The sequence below is a fragment of the Astatotilapia calliptera genome, chromosome 15 (genome assembly GCF_964374335.1).
Source record: "Astatotilapia calliptera chromosome 15, fAstCal68.1, whole genome shotgun sequence".
NCBI lineage: Eukaryota > Metazoa > Chordata > Actinopteri > Cichliformes > Cichlidae > Astatotilapia > Astatotilapia calliptera.
The window spans coordinates 22,256,152-22,277,924 of record NC_137436.1 but is presented as its reverse complement, the minus strand read 5'-3'; the positions used below and the strand labels follow the sequence as shown (position 1 = coordinate 22,277,924).

Sequence of the window (21,773 nt, the reverse complement as noted above, 5' to 3'; positions counted from 1 at the left end):
CCAGCTCTTGGAGTTCACCATGTCTCCGAGACACGAAGTCAGATGGAAGCCCAAGATTCTGTACTGACTTCCGAAAGGTGAACTCTGTCACTGTACCAAATGCACATCCCTTACCTCTTATCGATGACTATAAACACTGCAAACACATCTGCACGCACGTGCAGATTGCCCTGTGCGTGGGGCTGCGTGGGCGCAACGCGTTAGTTTAGCTCGTTAATGCGTTAGTGCCATGCAGCCCGGTGAAGATACATGTTTATAAAACACAACATTTCCTTTGCCATCACTATAGCTAGGTATAGTTAGCAACCAAAACATCTTTTTAATGAACTTTGGAGCCTTTTAGCATGTCTGCAGTATTACGGCGTAATAAGGAGTAAATAATTAAGAACTCACTTCTTAACTCTTTTTTTATTCATGTTTTTTCTTATACATATATATATATATATATATTTATCTTCACGCAGTGTGTAAAGATTATCTGCAGATCTGGTATGTTTGCAACATTACACCTCTATTGTGATCCAGATATAAAACAGTGATAGATATATAACAAACAGTATAGATCAGTAAATTCTACCCCAAAACTTCATAACTATAAAGTATTAAAGGTAATAACAGCACAATCCAGAAAGGTTACGTTTAATTTAGTTGCACAGTGACTTCCTGATGAATCATTTTGTTGTAATACAACACCATGTCCCAAGACTCCTCAGATCTAAAATAAAGGCAGGAAACGGACAATAAGTCAGCTAAATATAAAACAATCTATACTTATGAGGATATTTAATTGTTTAATTCAAAATTTTAACCATGTTTATAAATGGTTTTATTTTTGATGGACATTACAACACTAGATGCAATTTTTTTGACTCTGAAAATCAGAAAAAAAAAACCTAAGATCAAATAGATCATAGAGAAATATATTCTTGTTTAGAAGAAAAGAGTTCAAAATGTCCACTGAAATAACATTATATGGTTGGTGAAACTTGTACCACAAAGTTTTCATCAGTTTAGAAAATGGCGTAACATAACATCAAGACTGTCATACTTACGCCACAAAATCATCTGAAGAATAAAAAGAAAGACAGAAAGAAATCATTATCACTGATTTTAAAAATATCACAGCACACAACTCTGTCATTGCATATAAGTGTAATACTAAATCAGTATGAGAAATCATTACCTGACAAACTGAAAGTTTAAAAAGCTTGAAGAGTGTATCTTCTAAGTTATCATTGAGTTTGCAGTTCAGGAGTTTGTCCTCATAAAATAGACAGTCCACGGTGAGATGAACGTTTTGGTTGTTCACCTGTCTCTGACTTTTAGATACAACATAATGAGGATTGATGGTATGATGCATCACCACCAGAATCACTGGTTTACTACCTGTAAGCACAGACGCAACCAGATCAACTGAGTCGGAAACAAAGTGAAGCACATAAATTAAGTTTCTACTTTTGTAGCTCATACTGCAGACCATGAAGGCTGTTAAGCATGACCCTTTTGTCACAAATATGTTTTAGTTATTTCTATTTTTAATCCATTAGTTATCCATATTTATTTCTTATTACTTACAAATTTGTTATGAGAAATAAATATGTTAAATATACAGACGTGGATACCTTATATAAGACCAGGCAGATGCAGATAAACTTTAATTTTTAGGCTGTGGTCTCAAAATACATTTCTACAATTATTTAATTAATTATCCTGCTATTACACCATTCACATACAGTTACATTTCTCAGATTAAGTAATCTCATATAGTATTTCTTACAGGGCAGGTTGCTCAGGGCATCTGTGATGTCTGTTCCAACTCGTGAAACAACAGGACAGAAAACCAGAAGATAGTCACATTCTTCTGGAGAATTCACCTGAGTTTGACCAATTCTTTTGAGCATTTCAATAATGGGATAGTGAGCCTCATTTGTTCTTCCCGCCAACCAGACATGGAATGTTTTCCATGAAACTAAAGATGAAGGAACAGAAGATGTGGGTAGTTTTCCAAAGTAACTCTTTAAAACTGTTACATATCCACACAATGCTGTGCAATTATAACTGTAGTCATAATAAAAAGAAAATACACCCTTTTACAGAGTCATACTTATTGCTGCTAAAGATGGTTCTAGAAGCTACTGAATTACTGGTGTTCTTAGATTTCCACACACACACCTACATGCACGCATGCAAACTCAGCATTTATGTTCTGGCCACTTCTCTCATTCATCTTTATTTCCCTTTTGGTGTTTAAATTCTTTAATGCTACAACTGCAACTTGCTCTATTCATCAGCAACTACAAAGTTAGTGTTGTGTTATGGAGGCAACATTAAGTGTTTCATAAAATAAGAAAATAGGTTGTATTTTTTCCCACCTTGCTCTACTTCTTCCTGGTCTCTGTATCGGGATTATGAAAGAGAAAGCAGCTTTTAGTCTGAATTTAACAATCCAATAAATACAGCTAGTTGGTTAATATGTAACAAGGTTAGTAAAAGGTGCTCAGTGTAAACCCTTACTAGAACCGGAAGACTAAGCTAAAAATAGAAAACAACCTTAGATGGATAGAAATCTATTACTCTAATGCATGGCAGAGAGGCAGCATTTCACAGCCTAAGAGAGATGTTTTTGTTTTTTAAAATTCAGATGTTTACTTACAATATCCTTTGGTAATCTCTTGTGTCTGACATTTTCTTCACCACACTGAAAAAACAATGAATGCTTGTCTATTCCAGTACTTTCACTTTTGATTTGCAAAGGGTCAGTCAGTAAACAGGTCCTTTCAGTGTCACATGATGCTGCTATCTGAAGACAGGCGTTATTCCTGTTCCCCTTTCACATGGCATCTTTTTACAGCATCTCCACCTAGTGGACGCACTATTTCATGAGAGGAACAAACCACAAAAGTGTTTGATGCAAGATAAAACAATGTCAATTGTGCATTTGAAATATACAGTATGTTCACAAAATGGGATTGGTGCCTCTGTACTTTCTAAAGATTACTGTGTTTAATAGAAAATAAAGAGCTGAAAGTTGCATGTAGCCACACTGATGCCACACCCAGTTCCAACCTGGTGCTTTGAAAAGTCACATGAGAAGCAAGGGCTGAGTCTGACTGTAAAACACATTGTATTCTCAAATGGCGTTGACTTGTCAATCATAGCACAGGCCATCATAAAGCATACTCTGCTTTATCATCCTAAGGCAGGGACGGTACACCTGGGAGTTTATGTACATCTTCTAACACTTCTCATTGCTTTCTATGCCCTTATGTTGAGCACATTTAAGCAGCAGCACAACTTTGACATCAAAGACAAAGTGACACAGAAACACAATGAAGACAGTTTTCCCATCCAATGCAACTGATGTGGTCATCTCCAAAGCTAATTCAGCAATGCCTAAATTGTGTCTGGGTGCTATAACTCTGGTCTTTTATTGGTCATTTTCATAATCTAATGTTGTTCAAGTGGTTTGTAGTATTCATTTTTTTATTATCTCTAATCACCTCAGAATTTGATATTGCTATTGCAACTATAAACCATTCATGAAAGAGACCTTAATGATCATGTAGTAAAGCTTTGATGTGAGAAGAAAAAAAGTTCTGCCAAGATGTGATTATAATTGTTAGCTGATTGAATAACTACTCATCTTCTGTAAAAATAGTTATAGAGGAAAACCCACAACTTTTTAATATTTGTGAAAGCCTGCAAGGAGAAAGTATAATTACAAACAAAAAAAGAGTTTTCACAGTCCAGCAGTGCATTGTTTTCTTCTTAAAATATCAGAACTTTGAAAGATACAACAGGTGTGTGGAACATGAGAACATAAACGTAGAATAAAAAAACGATAAATGCTAAAAATTATATATTTTTCTGGTTAATTTCCAGTGTTTTATACTGATCAAAACACTGTAAATAACCAAGTATTTCCAGCAAAAAGAAAAGTTTCATCTAATTTTTTACGTTTCATTTTTTGGAAAGTAATTCTAGAAAAAACAAAACCAAAGCAGACGACGTGAACAAAAGGTATAACAAAATATTTTGGGGAAAATGTAGCAAAGGTATCACTGCTAAAGATGTATACTGCATATGAGTTTTCTCTCTTTATTTTTTCTAAAATTAATAAATAAACTATTAAAACAAAGAGATAAATAAATGAATACAGAAAACACACACATATACGCATGATTTAATTTGTACTTGACAAATTATATAATCTCAACATTATAATCAAATAAAGCTGCATAATTATAACATAATAAATATAATAATATTATTATTACTATTAACAAATATGATTTATTTCAGAACTGAGTTTTTATTTATTAACCCCACCTCCACATTCACTCACACACACACACACACACACACACACACACACACACACACACACACGCACACACACACACACACACACACACAAACATACACACACACACACACACACGCACACACACACACACACACACACACACACACACACACACAAACATACACACACTCAAACTACAAACTTGAAATATAATGACATAATTTCATATTATCATCAAGTAAAGTGAATTTGTTCACATATCTATCAGTATAATCAGTTTTTACATCATTTCACTTCTATTCTACTTTTGCTAACTGATCAAGAGACTCATCTCTACAAACACCCACATCAGCTTTCACTTTCAGCGGCTTTTTAACGTGTTAAAAATAGGGCTAAAATTACTAGCAGAGCCAAAATTGTAGCAATTAATATTGCCACCATCAAATGTATTATCCAACCTAAAAAAAAAAAAGAAAGAAAGAAGAAAAGAGCAATAAGTCTGGTATCATTTACAATTACCATTGTTATATTCTGATTAATCTGATTGACAGCGCTGTATATGGAAACAAATGTGATCAAGTTCAAAAGCTAAATTACATCACATTAGACAGTTAATGAAATTTAAACCAAAGAGGAATTCTACACTAAAACACTTTAGAAAAAATTCACTAAATTAAAAAGACAAAATATTACAGTCATACTTACCGTTCATGAAGTTCTGACAGGGAAACATCTGAAAGAAAGACTGAAAGAAATCAGCCACAGTGATCATCCTTTACTGATAATAAGCCTTGTGTTAGATCAGTCACTTACCTGAGTAGGAGGAGAAACCCGCAAAAATTTCTTCACCTCATGCCACATGATCTCATTCAGGTTGGAATTCAGGAGTTTGTCTTCATAAAACAGACAGTCCACAGTGAGGCGGACATGTGGGTTATCCACCTGTCTCCGGCTTTCACCCGCAACATAATCAGTATCGAAGGTATGATGCATCACTACCAGAATTGCTGGTTTATCACCTGAAAACACAAAGAAGAGAGGGTGAAATGATTGAAAACAAGAAATTCAAAAGATGTTTTCCATCTGTAGCCTATGCTGTAAGAACATAAAAGCTGCATGTGGCTCTTTGCCTGAAGAGCCACATGTTGCTGAACCAGTTTTCTATGTAAATACTGCATGGGTGGACACCTAATGTAAGACCAGTCACATACAGTTGCATTTTTTAGAATACCTTCCCACAATCATTTATAAGATTCAATCAGTGCTAAATAATATAATGTAGCTTTTCTTACGGGGCATGTTGCTCAGGGCTTCTGTGATGTCGGTTCCAACTCGTGAAACAACAGGACAGAAAACCAGAATGTAGTCACATTCTTCTGGAGACTTCACCTCTCTTTGGCCAAAGGTGATCATCTTTCTAACAATGAAATGATGAGTCCCATTTGTCTTTCCCTCCACGAAGACGTAGAACTTTTCCCCCAAAGCTAAAGATTTGGGAAAAAAATTAGATAATTGTTCTTAACTTTGTGTAGCTGCACAGCTTCAAGCAAAAGAAGATAAACCTTGAGTCCATTCTGCAAGTTTCAAAATAATCTAAAAATTATGTCAACTTTTCACCTCAATGTTAATTACAGAATGTATAATTTCATTAGACACAATGTGCTTAAATTAAAAGATAGGAAGATAAAAACTATGTAGTAATAAAATACAAGACAACACACACACACACATACACACAAAGAATTAACTGTAAGAATAAAAAGGTTTTAAGTACGTGTTTGAAGGTCTTCTTTGAAATAACAGGAAGTACTCTTAGCACACTTAGATCTAATTAGACCTGAAGAGATCTAATGGAAGTCCATCTAAGCAAAATAGATTTTTTTAGCTGCTCCCAAAATCTGTTTAAACTTTAAACCACAGAAGTAATCATAGACCTGCAGCTCTGCCCTTCAGTTTAGATTAGCATGGATTAGCATGCTAATACAATTTCCAGTTAAAAGAGAAAGTGAAACTAAGTTAAAACAATACAGAAAAAAACAGAGCATGTTTAGTGGCCTGCAACACCGTGGTGCTTTTAACCAGAGTTTAAAAGGTCAAAGACAATGCAGTCGCAGTCACAGAAGTGTAAGGATGCATTAACTGTTTGAGCGGTGCTGGTACGTCTAAAACTAGACGTAGACATGAAAAATGAGAGTAATTATGAGCAGCAGGAGCAATTATTTACATTTCTAGGCAGTGAATATACTGCAAGTCCAGTATGCACTCTCATTTAACCAAAAGCAATTCCAATTTTAGTTGCAAATTCTGCAATTCGCCAAACTTGAGGTTCCTTTTTACTAGTCTGCTGCATGGTGCTGTCAGGAAGTGTAAAGTGTTTGAGATTAAGTTAGAAAAAACAAATGTAATTGCTCACCATTTTCTTCATTTGTGCTTCTAAGTAGGGACATGGAAGGAGAGAAAGGTGCCTTAGTCAGACTTTAACAAAGCTGAATAACTTCAGGTAAATATGCGTACATCCTGGTAACAGCTGTTCTTCGCAAACTTATAATAGAACACAGCATAAAAAAACAAATGAAAAAACCCCAAATCTTAGCAGTGTATAATCTGGGATTTAGCTTTTAACAGTCTGAGAAAAAGGATCTAAAACCAATATTTAAGAAGCTTACTTACGGAGTACTTTGATAAGATGTTGGTGTCTCTGCCATATTTTATCACACGCTCAAGACCAGTGAACACCCTTCCCCCACGTCCAGTCTTCCTTCCACTGTTTGTTGAAGGCAGCGTGTCAGTCACGGAACAGGAACTGCAGACATAACTGTGTGCTGAAGGAAATAAGATAAGAGCACAGCAGCAGCGGAGGAAATGTAGTTACTATAGTGTGCAATACAAAGACACTAGCAGTTACAATGTTGGGGTCTTCAAACTACATGTTCAAAAATTGGGGTTAATTGCACCACATAGCGTAGGTGTACACAATTAATATTTACCCAAGCTTTCACAACAACTTCTACTGTTTGTTCTTCTCAAGAAATATGACAAATATATCCACTGGGTGGCAGTGTTGTAAAAAGACAATCTGAAAGTGGCTCTGATTGGACTGAAGTCCAAAACACCAACTTCATGTGTCACTGAAAACTAATTTATTACATTTATTCTAACTAAGAGACAAGTGATGTCAAAATGTATTCCTTTTACTCGGTTCTCATACCAGCATAATGGTGTCAGGTATCTACCGATAACGAGTATGCAGTACCGAGGTTAACTGAGCTGTTAATTAAGCTTTGTGTTTTTTAATGTTTCAGGCAACGTCAGTCTCAACACAAATATTACTTCAATAATATGTTTTGAATGTAAATAATTCAAATAAATAACTAATAATTATTTATTAGTGACAACAGGACAAAAATATTTAAATTAAAAATGAACAAAAGCTATTTGCTTTATTATTTACAGTCACACTAGTTTCTTCTTTCCTTTTCTCAGTTTGAGTCCTTTTACTGCTCAACCATCACACACATGCACACAAACACATGCAACTGCTGACATTTAATAAAACTCATAGACTTGGGGACAACATGTTAAGTGCAGTAAAAGCATTTGTTGTTACACTACATGCACTGACAGTGAGAGTGAGCGAGAGAGAGAGAAATAGTAGTGTCAGCTCACTTGACCATAGCTGCTCTTAAGTTAAAAACATTTGCCAACATGCAAGTAAATACTGTTGGTTAGCCAGAGTGAAATGCCTCCAAGCTAATTTCACTTAGCCTTCATTTTCCTCTGTGTTGTCTTAGCTCTCTTGGTTACTGATGCTGCTTCTGCATGGCCTAGTAAACAAATTTGATAGTAATAAGAATAGATTGGCCATATCATCTTGTTTTCACTGGTATCAGATTCACGTTTTGAGTCCAGATCTGACAAATGTCAGATCCAAATATGTTTATATTTACATTACCTAAGAAAAAAAATACTACATAAAGGAGATTCATGTATCCACACTGCAACACAGTGCATGTTCATATGGTATCAACTTGTCATTGGTTGTCCCGCCCCGTATCACACCCTGCACTACTGTTGTTTTTGACTCAAAGGAAGGGCTTCCACTCAGCTGCTCAGCAGACCATCATTTCATTTTTTATGTTTAGGACAGTTAATGCTAAAACATTTAAACTCTTTTGCTGTTTTATTTACATTTATTTACAGTGGCTTGTGCAATTCAACTCAGCTGTAAATAAACAAATATTTCCAGGATGTAGGAGCTGCACGCCATTATTTACTGATGTGAAAGTAATACAACAAAAAATACAATTCAATAACAGCAGAAGATATAAACAAAATGTAACAGGTCTGTATAAATTACAGGCAAAATGCAGTGAAGGTATTGGTGGTTAAAGGATGTAATGTTACGTAAGGGTTTACTCACACTTAGATCCAAGATAAATTAATAAGCGTAGACAAGCAACAGAAATATGAAACATTTGAATTTATTATTCACAAATGATTTCGTTTTGATAAGATTATTTGGACAAATCAGCAGAATTACGTCATAGAGATGATTTGCTTTTATTTATAGCTTCACCAAGTTGCAATATAACCAACAAGATACCCTGGATGTGTGAAGTGATTTTAGTAAACCAACACTGTATATCAGTACAGCAGTGCACAGTGTTGTTTTACAGGACAATTTGTTTTCATAGAAATGTGCATCTAGTTTGCTGTCTGCATTAATGACATGGCTAGAAAAATGTCCTAGTGCTCATCTAATAATCTTTCTCCTTATTATTGTTATTATTGTTGTTGTTGTTGTTGCTGAATCGATTACCTAAAATATGTGATTATGTACTTATTTCCAACTTAGCCTTGAACTTAGCCATATGACTCCTTGACCTTAAAAAATAGATTCCTTTTGGTTTTGCTATCCAGGGACTGCTCTCACAGCCCTATTTTCTTTTTTATTTCAGGACTGTTGAAATACACAAAGATCGCTACAGCAGTTAGAGCTGCAATCCGAAGTACTCGACGATTCTTCAAATCTAAAATGAAGAATAAAAGAGCAATGAGTTACCTCAGATCATTCTTATAGGCCAAACAATCCAAAGTCATTATTAGAATATTAAATTCTATGATTCAAAGTTTTGAACACCAAAAGACTATTTATAGTATACTTTAATATGTTTAAACTTTGTTGTATACAGCAATGGCTTGGAGAATTAGTCTCAATCCATGAGCAAGTAGGCTTTATTCTAACATGCTGACTTATCAAGACAAAACAAAGAGGGATAATTACTTTAAAACGTGTCCCTTAGGGAAACACTCCTTAATGTTATAGTATGAAACTGGAACAATCATACTTACATTTGATCGTTCCAAACCACAAAACCTGAATAATAAAATGAAACAAAGAAATAAAGTATTTAAGTATATGCCAAAATAATTATGTGTAAACCTGATAACAGATCAATACATTTTGTCATTACCTGGAGAGTGGAAACTTCCAAAAATATCTCTATTTCATTCCACATCTTATTGTTACGTTTAGACTTGAGGAGCTTGCCATCATGAAACAGACAGTCCACAGTGAGGCGGACATTTGGGTTGGTCACTTGTCTCCGGCTTTCAGCTACAACATAATCGGGATTGAAGGTGGGATGCATCACCACCAGTATTACTGGTTTACCACCTGTAACCACAGAGACAACAGGATGAAATGATTCAGAACCATAACATAAACAAAAATTTGGATTACTCCATCTTTAGATTATACTGCAGGACATATAAGCTGAACATTCTTCTACAGTAAACAAGATCCTTCACCTCCGATTTCTTAATCCTTGTTTTTATTTTCTATTTTTTCATTAGTCCAAAAAAGATATGAGAATAGCCCTTATCTAAGAAACAATATTGACACTGGATTTGTCAGTAAATCTCCCCGGTTACTTAGAAGCACCAACTCCTTCACAATATTAGTGAAGACAATAGAAAAACTAATTCAATTTTCCTCACGGGGCATGTTGTCCAGAGCCTCTCCGATGTCCGTTCCAACTCGTGAAACAGCAGGACAGAAAACCAGAAGATAGTCGCATTCATTTAGAGCGTTCACCTCTGCTTGGCCAACATCTTTCAACCTTTCAACAATGTGACGATGAGCCCCATTTGTATTTCCAGCTTCAAAGATAAATAATTTTTTTCCCCGAAGCTAAAGATGGATGAAAAAGAATATTTTAGGCATATGCTTATAATTTTTATGCAGTTTATGTTGTGTGTGTGCCAGTTATATGAATCATGATCTAAATAAGCAAAAACTAAAGGAAGTGGGTGAATTACTGTCAGTGTGAATGTAGCTTTTTCCATGTGAGCTTTTCTTAATGAATGGAAATACACATGTCAGCTAATCCAGGTGACTGGATTGGACACTAGATCAAGTGCTCCCCAAATCTAGTGAAACCACCGCCATAAGTCAAAGATTCACTCCTCCTTTACTTCTCTTTATGTCTTTAACAGTTCCCTATTATGCTGCAAAATGCTGCATTCACGAACTGTCAGCTGTATGGCGCCATCAAGTGTTTAACAAACGTAATAAAGTAAATGTATTTTCTCACCATTTTCTTCTTTCTTTTCTTTGCGTTGGGAAACAAGTGGAAGAAGAAATTAGCATTTAGTGGGAATTTAAAAAGTTGAACAATTCAGCCAGCAGGTAAATATGTGTCAGTGTTGGTAACACTGAAAGCTCTGCACGAGCTTTTACTGGATCCAGACAAAGTCAAAAACGAAAAAAGAAAGACCACCTTAGAAGAGTGTGTGCATGCACGTTAGAGATGAGGGAGCACTTCAAAGCCTTATATGGTTAGTTAATCATTTTAAAAGTCGACTTACGGAAGAGCTTGATACGTGACTCGTGTCACGGGCACACTGAAGACGCTAAAAGCCCCTCCCCGACCGCCTCTCAGTGCAGCACTTTCACTTTTGATTTGAGAAACAAAGACAAAACAGAGATGAGAATGTGTTTTGAGAGAGAAAAGACAAGAAAGGTAGGAGGTGTGAGTTATTGAAAATCATTGTAAATGTGTGTGATACAATATAAAGATGAACCTTGATAAAAAATTAAAAAGAAAAAACAGTTGTTTGTGCATCTCATTAGAATCTGCAATACTGATCACGACCACTGGGAAGCAGTGTTGTAGAAAAATGAAGTCAGTCCAAAACACAAGCTTCACCTGACACTGAAAGTTGAAGTAGAAAATATCAGTATCCCCCACCCAACAACTCAACTAACTACATTTATGCTGAAGAGAGACGAGTGGCATAAAATGTATTTCCAAAATTACAAATGTTTTTGTGCACACAGGCATTTTAAAATATTTTAATAACATCAACACTGATTAGTAAATCAATCAATATTTTAAATCTGAGTCACCTTACACGCTATGTGTGTCATTTACTGTTTACCTCGTGACGAAGGTGCGGTGCATCCACAACTATGTACTCTGAAGCACAATGATCCGAGTGAGATGCTACGGTATGACTTTAAACAGGCGCTTCATGCTTGAAAACCCTCCAATGTGGCTGAATTACATCAATTCTGCAAAGATGAGTCGGACAAAGTTCCCCCACGGTGCTCGAAAAGACTCTCAAATGCTTGATTGCAGTTGTTGCTGCTAAGGGTGGCCCAGCCAGTTAGTAGGCTTAGGCTCCCTTTTTCGCACAAGGCCATGTACGATTAGATTTTTCCCTCTTTAATAATAAACACCTACATTTAAAACATTTTTCTTACTTGTGTTATCTTTGTGTAATATTTAAACTTGATTGATGATCTCATTTCAGTGTGACAAAAAATAGGAAATCAGGAATGAGGCAAATCACTTTTTCACATCACCATATTTATTGTTATTCATTAGTAAATTACATTTTTAGTAAAAAGTAAAAGGTTAATAAGATAAAGTACAGAAAAGCAACAAGACAGGAAAGATTTGTATTTATTCTTTATGAGCATAATTATGATAATACATTCAGCAGAATTATTTCACACATATGTTTTATTTGTACTTGACGTGCCTTCAGCATGAGCATGCTCGACCTTGTCTACTTGTGTAAGTGTCACTAGAATGATGACAAAAATGAATGCAATGATGAGTGCTACAATCAGTAGATGGTTCTTTATCCCTAAAATGAAGAAAAACAAAGATTATTAAAGGTGGTATTTTTTAATATTATATATAAAATACAAAACATAATGCAAATGGCAGAAACTGCAATTAAAATAATAATAATAATAATAATAATAATAATAATAATAATAATAATAATAATAATAATAATAATAATAATAATAATAATAATAATAATATCAAAGTTTCTATTTTCATGGGCCCATCTAAATCATTGAACTCAGGTGCTCCAATCACGTTCTTAACCTCTGATTTATCGAGTCAAGCACCCAGCCATGCAGACTGCTTCTACAAACATTTATGAAAGACCGAAAGACCAGGTCGCTCTCAGGAGCTCAGTAAATTTCAGTGTGGTACCATGATAGGATGCCACTGGTGCAACAAATTCAGTTGTGAAATTTTCTCATTATTAATGAATTAACAAAGTGGAAGTGATTGGGAACGACAGCAATTTAGCAGCAAAGATAAAGGCCACGTAAAGTCAGAGATTGCTGTCAACATCAGTGTCTGACTTCACAAATGTGCTTCTGGATTAATGGTCAAAAAATCCCATAAACACACTTCTAAACCTTGTACAATGTCTAGTTAAAGCTATTGAAGCTATGAAGCAATTGTATTTGAAAAGGTTGGGTCAATATCATATTTAATGGATTAAGAATGGGATGGGAATCAAGTTCATATGTGGGTCTTTGGCCCAGTGTTTTGAATTTATGAGGTTACGGTTTCTCGTGTTTTGAGAACCTCTGGTTTTTAGGTCTGGCTTCTTTGTAACTTTAGCTGGTTGCTATTTTCCTTGGTAATCTATAGTATTCTCTGTTCTTTTTATTCTTTAATATTCTACTTCATGTTCCTAGGTTATGATCAAGTTTAATCTGTGTGCTTTGGTAATGCAATAGCTATCATGTTTTATGATCCCTTTCTGTCTCCACAGTCATGTCTGGTCTGTTCAGTTGTGTTCCAAACGTGTGTCCATTCTGCCCTAATGTCCTCCTGTGTATCTAAACCCTCAGTTTGCATCTGTTCTGTGTAACTTTTGAGGTACTTTTCAGCTAATTTCACAGGTGGGATAACTACATACATTGTCATTTTAATCTGAATGTAAAACTGGGGCAAAAAAAAGCTGTAATTGGAAATTCATGGTTGTAGTCACACTTACAATTGACTATCCTGGTCAGCAAGTCAGAGCCCTAAAAAGGAAGAAGAAAAATTAGAATACAAATAACAAATTAACTGGAGCATTTGTAACAAACTGCAATGTTTGAATCATACCTACCTACCCACTACTTTATTCAAAACATCAATATTAGATAAGTTTTTTTTAGTCAGTACCTGAGTCTCCAAACTGAGAACTCCAAAATGATTCTTGATTTCAGCCCACATGTTGTCATTGAGACTGCAGTTAAGGAGGGTGCCATCATAAAAGAGACAATCCACAGTGAGGCAGACATCTGGGTCGTAGACCTGTCTGCTGCTTTTGGCTACAACATGACGAGTATCATGAGTGTGGTGCATCACCACCAGAATCACTGGTTTACCCGCTATAAGGACAGAGACAGTGGGATCAGATGGTTCAAGAAAAGTGAAAAAACATTTAAGTTAGTTAAGTTACTAGATATTGAGCTGAGGCTGTAAGACATTAAAACTTTTCTTCATAACCCTTTACATTATTTCATCCATCCATTATTTTCCATCTACTTGTTCAACTGAATATCACACAGGAGCTTCCCATCTGACACACAAGAGAAAAAGACAACTAATGTAAGTAGGTCACATACAGGTAAATTACAACTTCTTACCATGACATTTCTCGTGATACCAATTTAACATTCATGGATTTAAATTACTTCCCTTTACTTGTGATGACAAAAGAAAACTAGTGTGATTTAACATTTCGTACGAGGTTTGTTGTTGAGAGCCTCTGTGATGTCTGTTCCAACTCGTGAAGCAATAGGACAAAAACCTAGAAGGTAGTCACAATCTTCAGGAGAGTCCACCTCAGTGTGGCCGATGTCTTTGAGTTTTTGAACAATTTGAGAATGAGCTCCATTTGTTCTTCCCGCCTTCCAGACATAGAATTTTTTCCACAAAACTAAAGATGAAAGAAAAAGAAATTTAAGTACATTATTCACCTGTAACATCATTTTGTACTACTTGAGCCAGATGAAGGTGAAAGAAATAACAAAATGATATCATCTATCAGTGGCTTTTTACATGGACTATTAAGGGTGCTGATTAGGATCTCCCCAAATGTGCTGAAACTACTGGAGTAATCACAAAGCACTCAGCTGCAGTGCTTTCATTTTAATAGGGTAGTGTAAATGACCACGGCAGACCCGGTGACATTAACATGCTCTGTTACCTTTATTGACACACAGAGCTGCAGCTCTCCCGCTGCCAGCTCAACATAACCAACAACAACACCACCACAGGACCCAGTGCTATGCTTAAGTCGGTGGGGCATGATTGCGTCCACCTTCCCTGCACGGCACCGCAGGCCACACCCAGCCACAGGTGGTTTAGTTATAACAGAAAATGAAAGTGAATTAAAACAAGGTGTGTCTTCTTCTTCTTTATTTATTTTGATTTTTGTTTGGTTATTAAAGCTCTTCATAATTATCATGGTAGAAGTATCAATAAATGATGTTTTATAATCACCAAATGCAGTTTAATGAATTTAACAAATACAGTCTTGAAAAATCTACTTGTTTTCTCACCTTGTTCCTGTTCCATGTCTCTAAGAAGGATCAAGAAACAGAAAGGAGCATTTTTCAGCATAATTATCCACAGACAAGGTGAATGTACATCACAAGCTCTCTTTAGTGGCAGCTGCCCTACAAAAGCTATCACTGGTATAGATGTCTGAAAAAAAAACCCAAGAGATACTAATCTGTATTATTATTCAGTTCAGTTCAGTGAGAAGATGAGAAAACCTAAATGTGCCACTGAATGATGCAGGAAACCCAACTCCTCCTTCTAAAGCACAAGTGCGCACTCCACAGCCTTACTATCTGCACAGCAGACACAGAAAAAACAACAAAGTCCAGTATGATAACAGGAGCACCTCAATGTCAACCATATAGATGTAATTTAATATTTAACACTAAATCAACTGTGACTGCATAATTTCCTCAATAAAGTACTTTGATTGTAATTTATCGGTAATCTGCATTATTACATTGCATGGCAGAGAATAAGTAGTTCACAGCATCATGGGGTGAAAAAAGAAAGTAAAAGGTTACTTACAAAAGAGCTTGATAATTTCTTTCAATCTCTGGCATATCTTTCCTCAGGCTGCAGTAGAATGAAATGCAGTGTAAATGAAAGTCATGGTCACTGCAAAACTTTCACTTTCACATGTGCAGACAGCCACCCACTCATCCATCCACTTATCTGTTTTTTTCCTGCTTTTAGATGCTGAGCACTGGGAAATCTCCCAAACAGAAATATTTTCAGAACACTAAAGATGAAAAGGCTTCATTTAAAAAGGGTCAATTGGAGCATAATATTGCATCATATCACAGTACTTGAGTCAGATGATTTCATTTGATATTAGTGCCTTTTTTAAGTGAGCTACAAAGTGCCTTGGATACTAGGACCCAAAATTAGCTAAAATCACAGAAATAATGACGAAGGACTGTGATGGAGTGATTTTGACAAAAGTTGTCATTGTTGTGCTTAAAACTGTAAACCTTGTCCTAATCTGCATGTTCAGCTATTTTTCTGTCCCTCCCCGACATCTAGGATGGTGGGGGATGGTAATAGCTATAGTGTTTAACTGCAGGCACATTGCATGTAAAGGTTCTGGTTTCTTTATTTAGAAGGAATGTTTACTTCCTGCCATTTATGGGCTCACCAGTGCTTGTATATGGTGGACCATTAAAGGGGTTAAGCGATATATGGGGGGTGAGGGAAGGTGACCCTTTTATGACTATAGATGTTGTTAAACGGCTGTAACCACATATGACTAGCAGGAAGTCATGAGTCACGTACACACACATGCACTCACATGCTCATACGTGCATACAGTCACACACACAGTGCCTTAACTTAGTGGTTCCCAAACTTTTTTTGCTGGGCCCCCCTTTGTTCTACAAGAAAAATATTGCCCCCCCCCTCTCTCTCTCTCTCTCGCACACGCGCTAACACATCCTCCAACCACACACACCCATATTTTGCTCCATTGCGGTTTATTTCACACCTCAAACATTTAGTAAACAATTTAGCAAATACAAGTAATTCGCAGGTAGTAAGAAAATAAACTACTAACTCTTTTACGCTACGTCCGCAGCTGTTTCGTCCACACGTATGAGTTCATCACGCAACCTTAAAGGTATGTGCCTTTTTCCACGTCACGCTGTGCGCCACGTTATTGTTTACAGGAGATGAATTGCAGAATGGCAGATAGTCAGATTAACAGTATTTTGTCTCTATCTTCAGGTTTTACACGCTTACATATAAACAAGCAGTTACTGTCCCTCCATTTAGAAAGGCAGAGGCGTCACGGTGTGATTATTTTACATGTAGTTTTTTTTCCTGTGTAATAACATTGTTATCAATACATTTTTCAAAAAATGCCTCTCTGTGCAAAATGGGTTTAAAAACATAAACAACTGTGGGATGCTGTTTGTCCGTGATTTGAACCGAGGGAGCAAATCGTGGCAGGATCAGCCTGATATTATTTGTATCCCACTGTAACTTTACTGTATAAAGAGCTAACATCTCTAAAATGTCAGGAGTAGCTATTTATTACAACAAGTGTTTGTGAACTAAAAATCAAGAATGTGGGATACTGTTTGTCCGTTTTTTGAAGAGCCCAGCGCTGCTCTCGACGCAGGGAAAACCAATTCTGCAGGGGAGACCTACCTCGGCACTTGTGCAGGTGAAGCCAAAGGGAAGATTTGCTTCACCATATTTTCTAGTCTTTGGCTTAGAATGAAGTTGGTTTGGAAACATATTCAGCTATGCTTTATCTCCTGCTTTGCTTGTGTGGGCGCCCCATGCAAGCAGTGTCCAAGCGTTGTTTTGTTTTTTCCCTTTTCATGCCGCGCCCCCCCTGCAATGGCTCTGCCCCCCCCCCCCCCCCCCCCCCCTAGGGGGCGGGCCCCACACTTTGGGAAATGTCTCCCTTAACTCTTGGGAGAAACCTTATGGGTTTTACAATGGGGTGCTTCTGTAACTGATATCTCTGAATAAAAGGCTGCGAGGGGACACTGTATTTTTTTAAGTTGGCTGAGATCAGGTGGGGAGTTTGTAGCTCCAAGATCCTGACCAGACCGGCTTCTCTTGCAAGTTAAAATGGACTGAGCTCTGAGTGTCTTGCTTTGTTCACGGGGATAAGTCTCTGAGTCACCGAGGCCAGCGAGTGCAGACCTAACAGACTGACTCTGTTGAAGTACTTTCACTTTATATGTTAAGTTTCACTTATTAAAGAAAATGAAATTGAGGCAAAACAGAGTGTCTTTTCCCCTTCTTTCTCTCCATATATTTTAATCCCCACTTTTAACAGTAGAATATCAGAATCAGAATCGTGTTTATTGGCCAAGTATATGTGCAGACACATACAGGGAATTTGGTTCCGGTAGATGGAACACACACACACACACACACACACACACACACACACACACACACACACACACACACACGTGTCTATATATACACATTACACATACATACACAAAGCTGTGTAAACCAACTATAAATAACAAAACTAAACTTATATACATAAAATACAGAAATGAATGAGGTGGAATGAATACTGCAAAATGTACATAAGGTGCAGCTGCAGTCTGGCAGTGGGAGCAGTGTGACAGGTCAACTGTTAAGAAGGGAGATGGCGAGGGGAAAGAAACTGTTCCTGTGTCGGGTGGTCCTGGTCTGCAGGCTTCTGTACCGTCTGCCAGAGGGCAGCAGATCAAAAAGTCTGTGTGCAGGGTGTGAGGGGTCTGTGATGATTTTCCCTGCCCGTTTCCTGGTTTTTGAGAGGTACAGATCCTGGATGGAGGGCAGGGGGGTGCCGATGATCCTTTCTGCTGCCCGTACAGTCTGCTGCAGTCTGCTCCTGTCCTGTTTAGTGGCTGCTCCATACCAGACTGTGATGGAGGAGCACAGGACAGACTCAATGACCGCAGTGTAGAACTGGATCAGCAGCTCCTGTGGAAGACTGTACTTCCCCAGTTGTCTCAGGAAGTACATCCTCTGCTGGGTCTTTTTGAGTATGGCGTTGATGTTGGTCTCCCACTTCAGGTCCTGGGAGATGGTTGTACCCAGGAACTTGAAGGTCTTCACAGTTGACACAGGGCTGTCTGATATGGTGAGGGGGAGCAGAGTTGAGGGATGTCTCCTGAAGTCCACTGTCATCTCTACAGTCTTAAGAGTGTTCAGCTCCAGATTGTGCTGACTGCACCAGAGTACCAGCCGCTCAACTTCTTGCCGGTATGCAGACTCATCACCATCTTGAATGAGGCCAATGACGGTGGTGTCATCTGCAAACTTTAGGAGTTTGACAGCCGAGTTCTTGGAGGTGCAGTCGTTAGTGTAGAGGGAGAACAGTAGTGGTGAGAGGACACATCCTTGGGGGGCACCAATACTGAGGGACCGGGTTTCAGAGGTGATCTCCCCCAGCCTCACTTGTTGCTTTCTGTCTGTCAGGAAGCTGGTGATCCACTGACAGGTAGCTGGTGACACGCTGAGCTAGGAGAGTTTGGAGGAAAGAAGTTCAGGCACAATGGTGTTAAAAGCCGAACTAAAGAGACTGTATTGATCTGACCATAATGGAAAAACCCATACTGGGTGTCATCTATCTAACCAACGTAAGATACAAAAACCTTTATAGAGTGAATATCATAAATGTATCTGTGACTCTGGTCTGTAAGTTAAAGTTTACTTATACGATTAGAACAATTGTTAGAAATAAATACAGATCGGATACACAAATCTGAAGGATTTATATTTATTTTTCACAATATACGTAATCACAATCATATGTAACACAATCAGCACAAAGCAGTATTATTTACATGGAATTTTGTTTCTGTTTAAAATTTCACGAGTCCTATTCTGTCAGTGTCCATGAGCGGTTGTGGACTCGTTTTATATTATGCATGTTTGCTGCACTCTGCTGCTGTTTTTGTCTTCTCCATGCTTGTGTATATATAGGCAAGTGGGTGTGTGTATGGGTGTGGATGAGCACTGGGGATCAGGCAGGCCTGGTAGGTGTGTCCCGTCTGGAAGCTGGCCACACCTGAAGTGGACGAGTACACACCAGTGGCGTGTCTAGAAAATTTTTGTTGGGGGGGCCAGGTAGGGGCACAGATTTGGAGAAGGGTGGCAGATTTAATTGGCAGATAATGTTTTAAAAAAAAATTCTACCAACCCTTAACCATAATTCAATAATCCTATAAACCTAATAACCAAATGCACTTTTAACTCTTATTAGAATGAGATTTTAACCACTACGGTGCAAAGTTTTTAGATACTGCGTTGATAAAGTACAAGAGATACAATCAGTGCTTTGTCAGTGTTTACTCAGCAGTCAAGGACAACAATATTTGCATAGTATTTTTACTGACATATAGTGCACATATGTTTTGGGCAAAAACATTTTTGAATATTAAAATACGAACATTTGTAACAAACAATTGACAAATTAGCCAATGCCAATGCAAAACTTTATCTGCCTGTTAAAAAAAGAAGATAATCTTCTCACAAACTGGTGTTTGATTTTGAAACAGGAAAAAAGTGGGGAAACAACTGAAAAGACTAACATTTGAATGAAACCTGAAAGCAAGTAAATACTTTCTATGCTGCCTTATCGTAAACTTTGGTAATATTGATAAAGAACAACACTGGCTGATGATAAAATACAGTCAGCTGGCATGGTGACACTGCCAGTATTAACCTGCAGGGCTGGACTGGGACAAAAAAATTGGGCATTTTTACTACAGACCGACCCACCAGGTAGTAAAGCCATAAAGACTTTGACTGAAAACAAACCCTGTTGTGACAGTGATGTACAGTCTTGTTGGTATATGTATGATTTCTATACATTTTACGTCAGATAAAAACTTTGGTTGTAAGATTTAGATAATTATTTAATAAAAACTAGGTATTTTAAATGAGAATAAGAAAGAAAAGTATTTCTTTGTGCCCACCTTTCCCTGTTAATGCCCTACCTGGCCCCCTGGCAAAACTTTGCTAGACCCGCCCCTGCACAGTTACCAGCTGTCTGCTACATAAAAAAGGATCCTGGTGTTATTTGTCTCTCAGAAACAGTTCATAACTTCCCTTCAACTCATTCATGTCACCTAAAAGGTAAACCTGTTTCTCCATCACCTGTTCAGCTCTGATGGTTCAGTAAGGACATCTCCTGGTTTCATCTTCATGTTTCCCTCTCACCACATATCTAAACAGACATCATGACCAGCAGCTTTACAGCTGTGGCTCCAGCAAACATCAGCTGATACTAGAAATTAATATTAAATACATTCTAACAACAGCCGATCAAGCTTAAACGTGCTGCTGTTGTTTAGCGCAACATCTGCTGGTTTCCTCTTTCTGGCGCAAAGTGGGCGATAAACAAGAGAGAAAAGCCGATCAGCTGATCATTGATCAGTTTCATGATTGAAGTAGCAACAGGAGAGGGAGGGGGAGAGAATGAGAGAAGAGGCAGCTGTGCAGCATAAAGACAGAATAAATCCAGCTTTGTGTCTTTTTTCCATTCTAGCTAAAGTCCGGGACAAACTGCGTCTCTTCTCAGCTCAATACGAAACGTGTAATATTTTCTCTGAATGAGGGACCATTCCATTTTTTTAAGGAGCCGTTGGCAACTCTACTAACCTTATGAATAAAATAAAGTTCACTATCAGTAACATCATAGCACCCACCCAGCTGTATAAAAACTCCGTCAAACTGGCTAGAACGCAGTATGAGTTATTGCAACTGACAGTAAAAAGTCAGCAACATGAAAATAAACTCCACCTAAACTTGGTTTATATCTGACCCAGATAGACTGCAGGTCATAACTTCTTACCTGAAGTTCAGTTCACCTGACACTCGGACTGGTGGCTGCTTCGGGTCTCTCCTCCTGCCTCCCCTTCCCTCATCCACCTGTTGCCTCTGTGGAAGCCCCGTCATAGCCACCACCAAACAACGGAGTTATTTCTACACATCGACCTGCATCTGGCCAATCCACCACCTCTCATTGTTCATGCCATTACAAAAAAAATAAAAAATAAGTCACTGGGGATATGCCCGGTATGCCCGATGGCCAGTCCAGCTATGTTAACCTGCAACCAAATCTGAGG

At 37.5% G+C, this 21,773-nt stretch overlaps 4 protein-coding genes across 9 annotated transcripts; all 4 read right to left on the bottom strand.

Moving 5' to 3' along the window:
• Nucleotides 1–389: 389 nt before the first annotated feature.
• Nucleotides 390–2,808, bottom strand: LOC145420318 (uncharacterized). Of its 2 annotated transcripts, XM_080289436.1 has the most exons (6): nucleotides 2,654–2,806; nucleotides 2,373–2,395; nucleotides 1,778–1,969; nucleotides 1,184–1,386; nucleotides 1,053–1,065; nucleotides 390–715 (listed from the first exon to the last, which is right to left on the bottom strand). In XM_080289436.1, exons 1-6 carry the CDS (start codon nucleotides 2,683–2,685, stop codon nucleotides 672–674), a joined length of 507 nt encoding a protein of 168 aa, XP_080145562.1. In that variant the 5' UTR covers nucleotides 2,686–2,806; the 3' UTR covers nucleotides 390–671. The 2 variants fall into 2 exon arrangements, with proteins under 2 accessions (XP_080145562.1, XP_080145561.1); XM_080289435.1 differs by lacking the exon at nucleotides 390–715 and having other exon boundaries at nucleotides 779–1,065; nucleotides 2,654–2,808.
• Nucleotides 2,809–4,423: 1,615 nt separating this feature from the next.
• LOC145420316 (uncharacterized) lies at nucleotides 4,424–7,123 on the bottom strand. Its single transcript, XM_080289429.1, has 6 exons — nucleotides 6,977–7,123; nucleotides 6,720–6,739; nucleotides 5,599–5,790; nucleotides 5,120–5,325; nucleotides 5,012–5,039; nucleotides 4,424–4,764 (listed from the first exon to the last, which is right to left on the bottom strand). Exons 1-6 carry the CDS (start codon nucleotides 7,009–7,011, stop codon nucleotides 4,679–4,681), a joined length of 567 nt encoding a protein of 188 aa, XP_080145555.1. The 5' UTR covers nucleotides 7,012–7,123; the 3' UTR covers nucleotides 4,424–4,678.
• A 1,648-nt stretch (nucleotides 7,124–8,771) lies between these two features.
• On the bottom strand, nucleotides 8,772–11,257 carry LOC145420317 (uncharacterized). Of its 4 annotated transcripts, none has more exons than XM_080289431.1 (6): nucleotides 11,177–11,257; nucleotides 10,903–10,920; nucleotides 10,307–10,499; nucleotides 9,781–9,983; nucleotides 9,659–9,683; nucleotides 8,772–9,336 (listed from the first exon to the last, which is right to left on the bottom strand). In XM_080289431.1, exons 2-6 carry the CDS (start codon nucleotides 10,903–10,905, stop codon nucleotides 9,236–9,238), a joined length of 525 nt encoding a protein of 174 aa, XP_080145557.1. In that variant the 5' UTR covers nucleotides 10,906–10,920; nucleotides 11,177–11,257; the 3' UTR covers nucleotides 8,772–9,235. The 4 variants fall into 4 exon arrangements, with proteins under 4 accessions (XP_080145557.1, XP_080145558.1, XP_080145559.1 ...); XM_080289432.1 differs by having other exon boundaries at nucleotides 11,089–11,211; XM_080289433.1 differs by having other exon boundaries at nucleotides 10,903–11,244.
• Nucleotides 11,258–12,159: 902 nt separating this feature from the next.
• On the bottom strand, nucleotides 12,160–17,487 carry LOC113006468 (uncharacterized). Of its 2 annotated transcripts, none has more exons than XM_026142458.2 (7): nucleotides 17,332–17,487; nucleotides 15,712–15,759; nucleotides 15,183–15,202; nucleotides 14,366–14,557; nucleotides 13,798–14,006; nucleotides 13,625–13,655; nucleotides 12,160–12,463 (listed from the first exon to the last, which is right to left on the bottom strand). In XM_026142458.2, the coding sequence occupies exons 1-7, from the start codon at nucleotides 17,376–17,378 to the stop codon at nucleotides 12,324–12,326; spliced, it is 687 nt and encodes a 228-aa protein (XP_025998243.2). In that variant the 5' UTR covers nucleotides 17,379–17,487; the 3' UTR covers nucleotides 12,160–12,323. The 2 variants fall into 2 exon arrangements, with proteins under 2 accessions (XP_025998243.2, XP_080145929.1); XM_080289803.1 differs by lacking the exon at nucleotides 17,332–17,487 and adding an exon at nucleotides 16,736–16,805.
• Nucleotides 17,488–21,773: the final 4,286 nt, after the last annotated feature.

What these genes read in the sequence shown, in the direction of transcription:
- LOC145420318 (XM_080289435.1), bottom strand. Translation starts at nt 2,685, where the DNA reads ATGTCAGACACAAGAGATTACCAAAGGATATT. An exon ending in AGAGATTACCAAAGGATATT is followed by an intron (nt 2,396 to 2,653) that starts GTAAGTAAACAT and finishes ATCCCGATACAG; the next exon opens with AGACCAGGAAGAAGTAGAGC. An exon ending in TTAAACTTTCAGTTTGTCAG is followed by an intron (nt 1,066 to 1,183) that starts GTAATGATTTCT and finishes TTTATTCTTCAG; the next exon opens with ATGATTTTGTGGCGTAAGTA.
- LOC145420316 (XM_080289429.1), bottom strand. Translation starts at nt 7,011, where the DNA reads ATGGCAGAGACACCAACATCTTATCAAAGTACTCC. An exon ending in ACATCTTATCAAAGTACTCC is followed by an intron (nt 6,740 to 6,976) that starts GTAAGTAAGCTT and finishes GTCCCTACTTAG; the next exon opens with AAGCACAAATGAAGAAAATG. An exon ending in AAGCACAAATGAAGAAAATG is followed by an intron (nt 5,791 to 6,719) that starts GTGAGCAATTAC and finishes CCAAATCTTTAG; the next exon opens with CTTTGGGGGAAAAGTTCTAC.
- LOC145420317 (XM_080289431.1), bottom strand. An exon ending in TGGAAGTTTCCACTCTCCAG is followed by an intron (nt 9,684 to 9,780) that starts GTAATGACAAAA and finishes TTTATTATTCAG; the next exon opens with GTTTTGTGGTTTGGAACGAT. An exon ending in GTGGTTTGGAACGATCAAAT is followed by an intron (nt 9,337 to 9,658) that starts GTAAGTATGATT and finishes TCTTCATTTTAG; the next exon opens with ATTTGAAGAATCGTCGAGTA.
- LOC113006468 (XM_026142458.2), bottom strand. Translation starts at nt 17,378, where the DNA reads ATGGTGAAGCAAATCTTCCCTTTGGCTTCACCTGCACAAGTGCCGAG. An exon ending in AGACATGGAACAGGAACAAG is followed by an intron (nt 14,558 to 15,182) that starts GTGAGAAAACAA and finishes TTTCATCTTTAG; the next exon opens with TTTTGTGGAAAAAATTCTAT. An exon ending in GCTGACCAGGATAGTCAATT is followed by an intron (nt 12,464 to 13,624) that starts GTAAGTGTGACT and finishes TCTTCATTTTAG; the next exon opens with GGATAAAGAACCATCTACTG.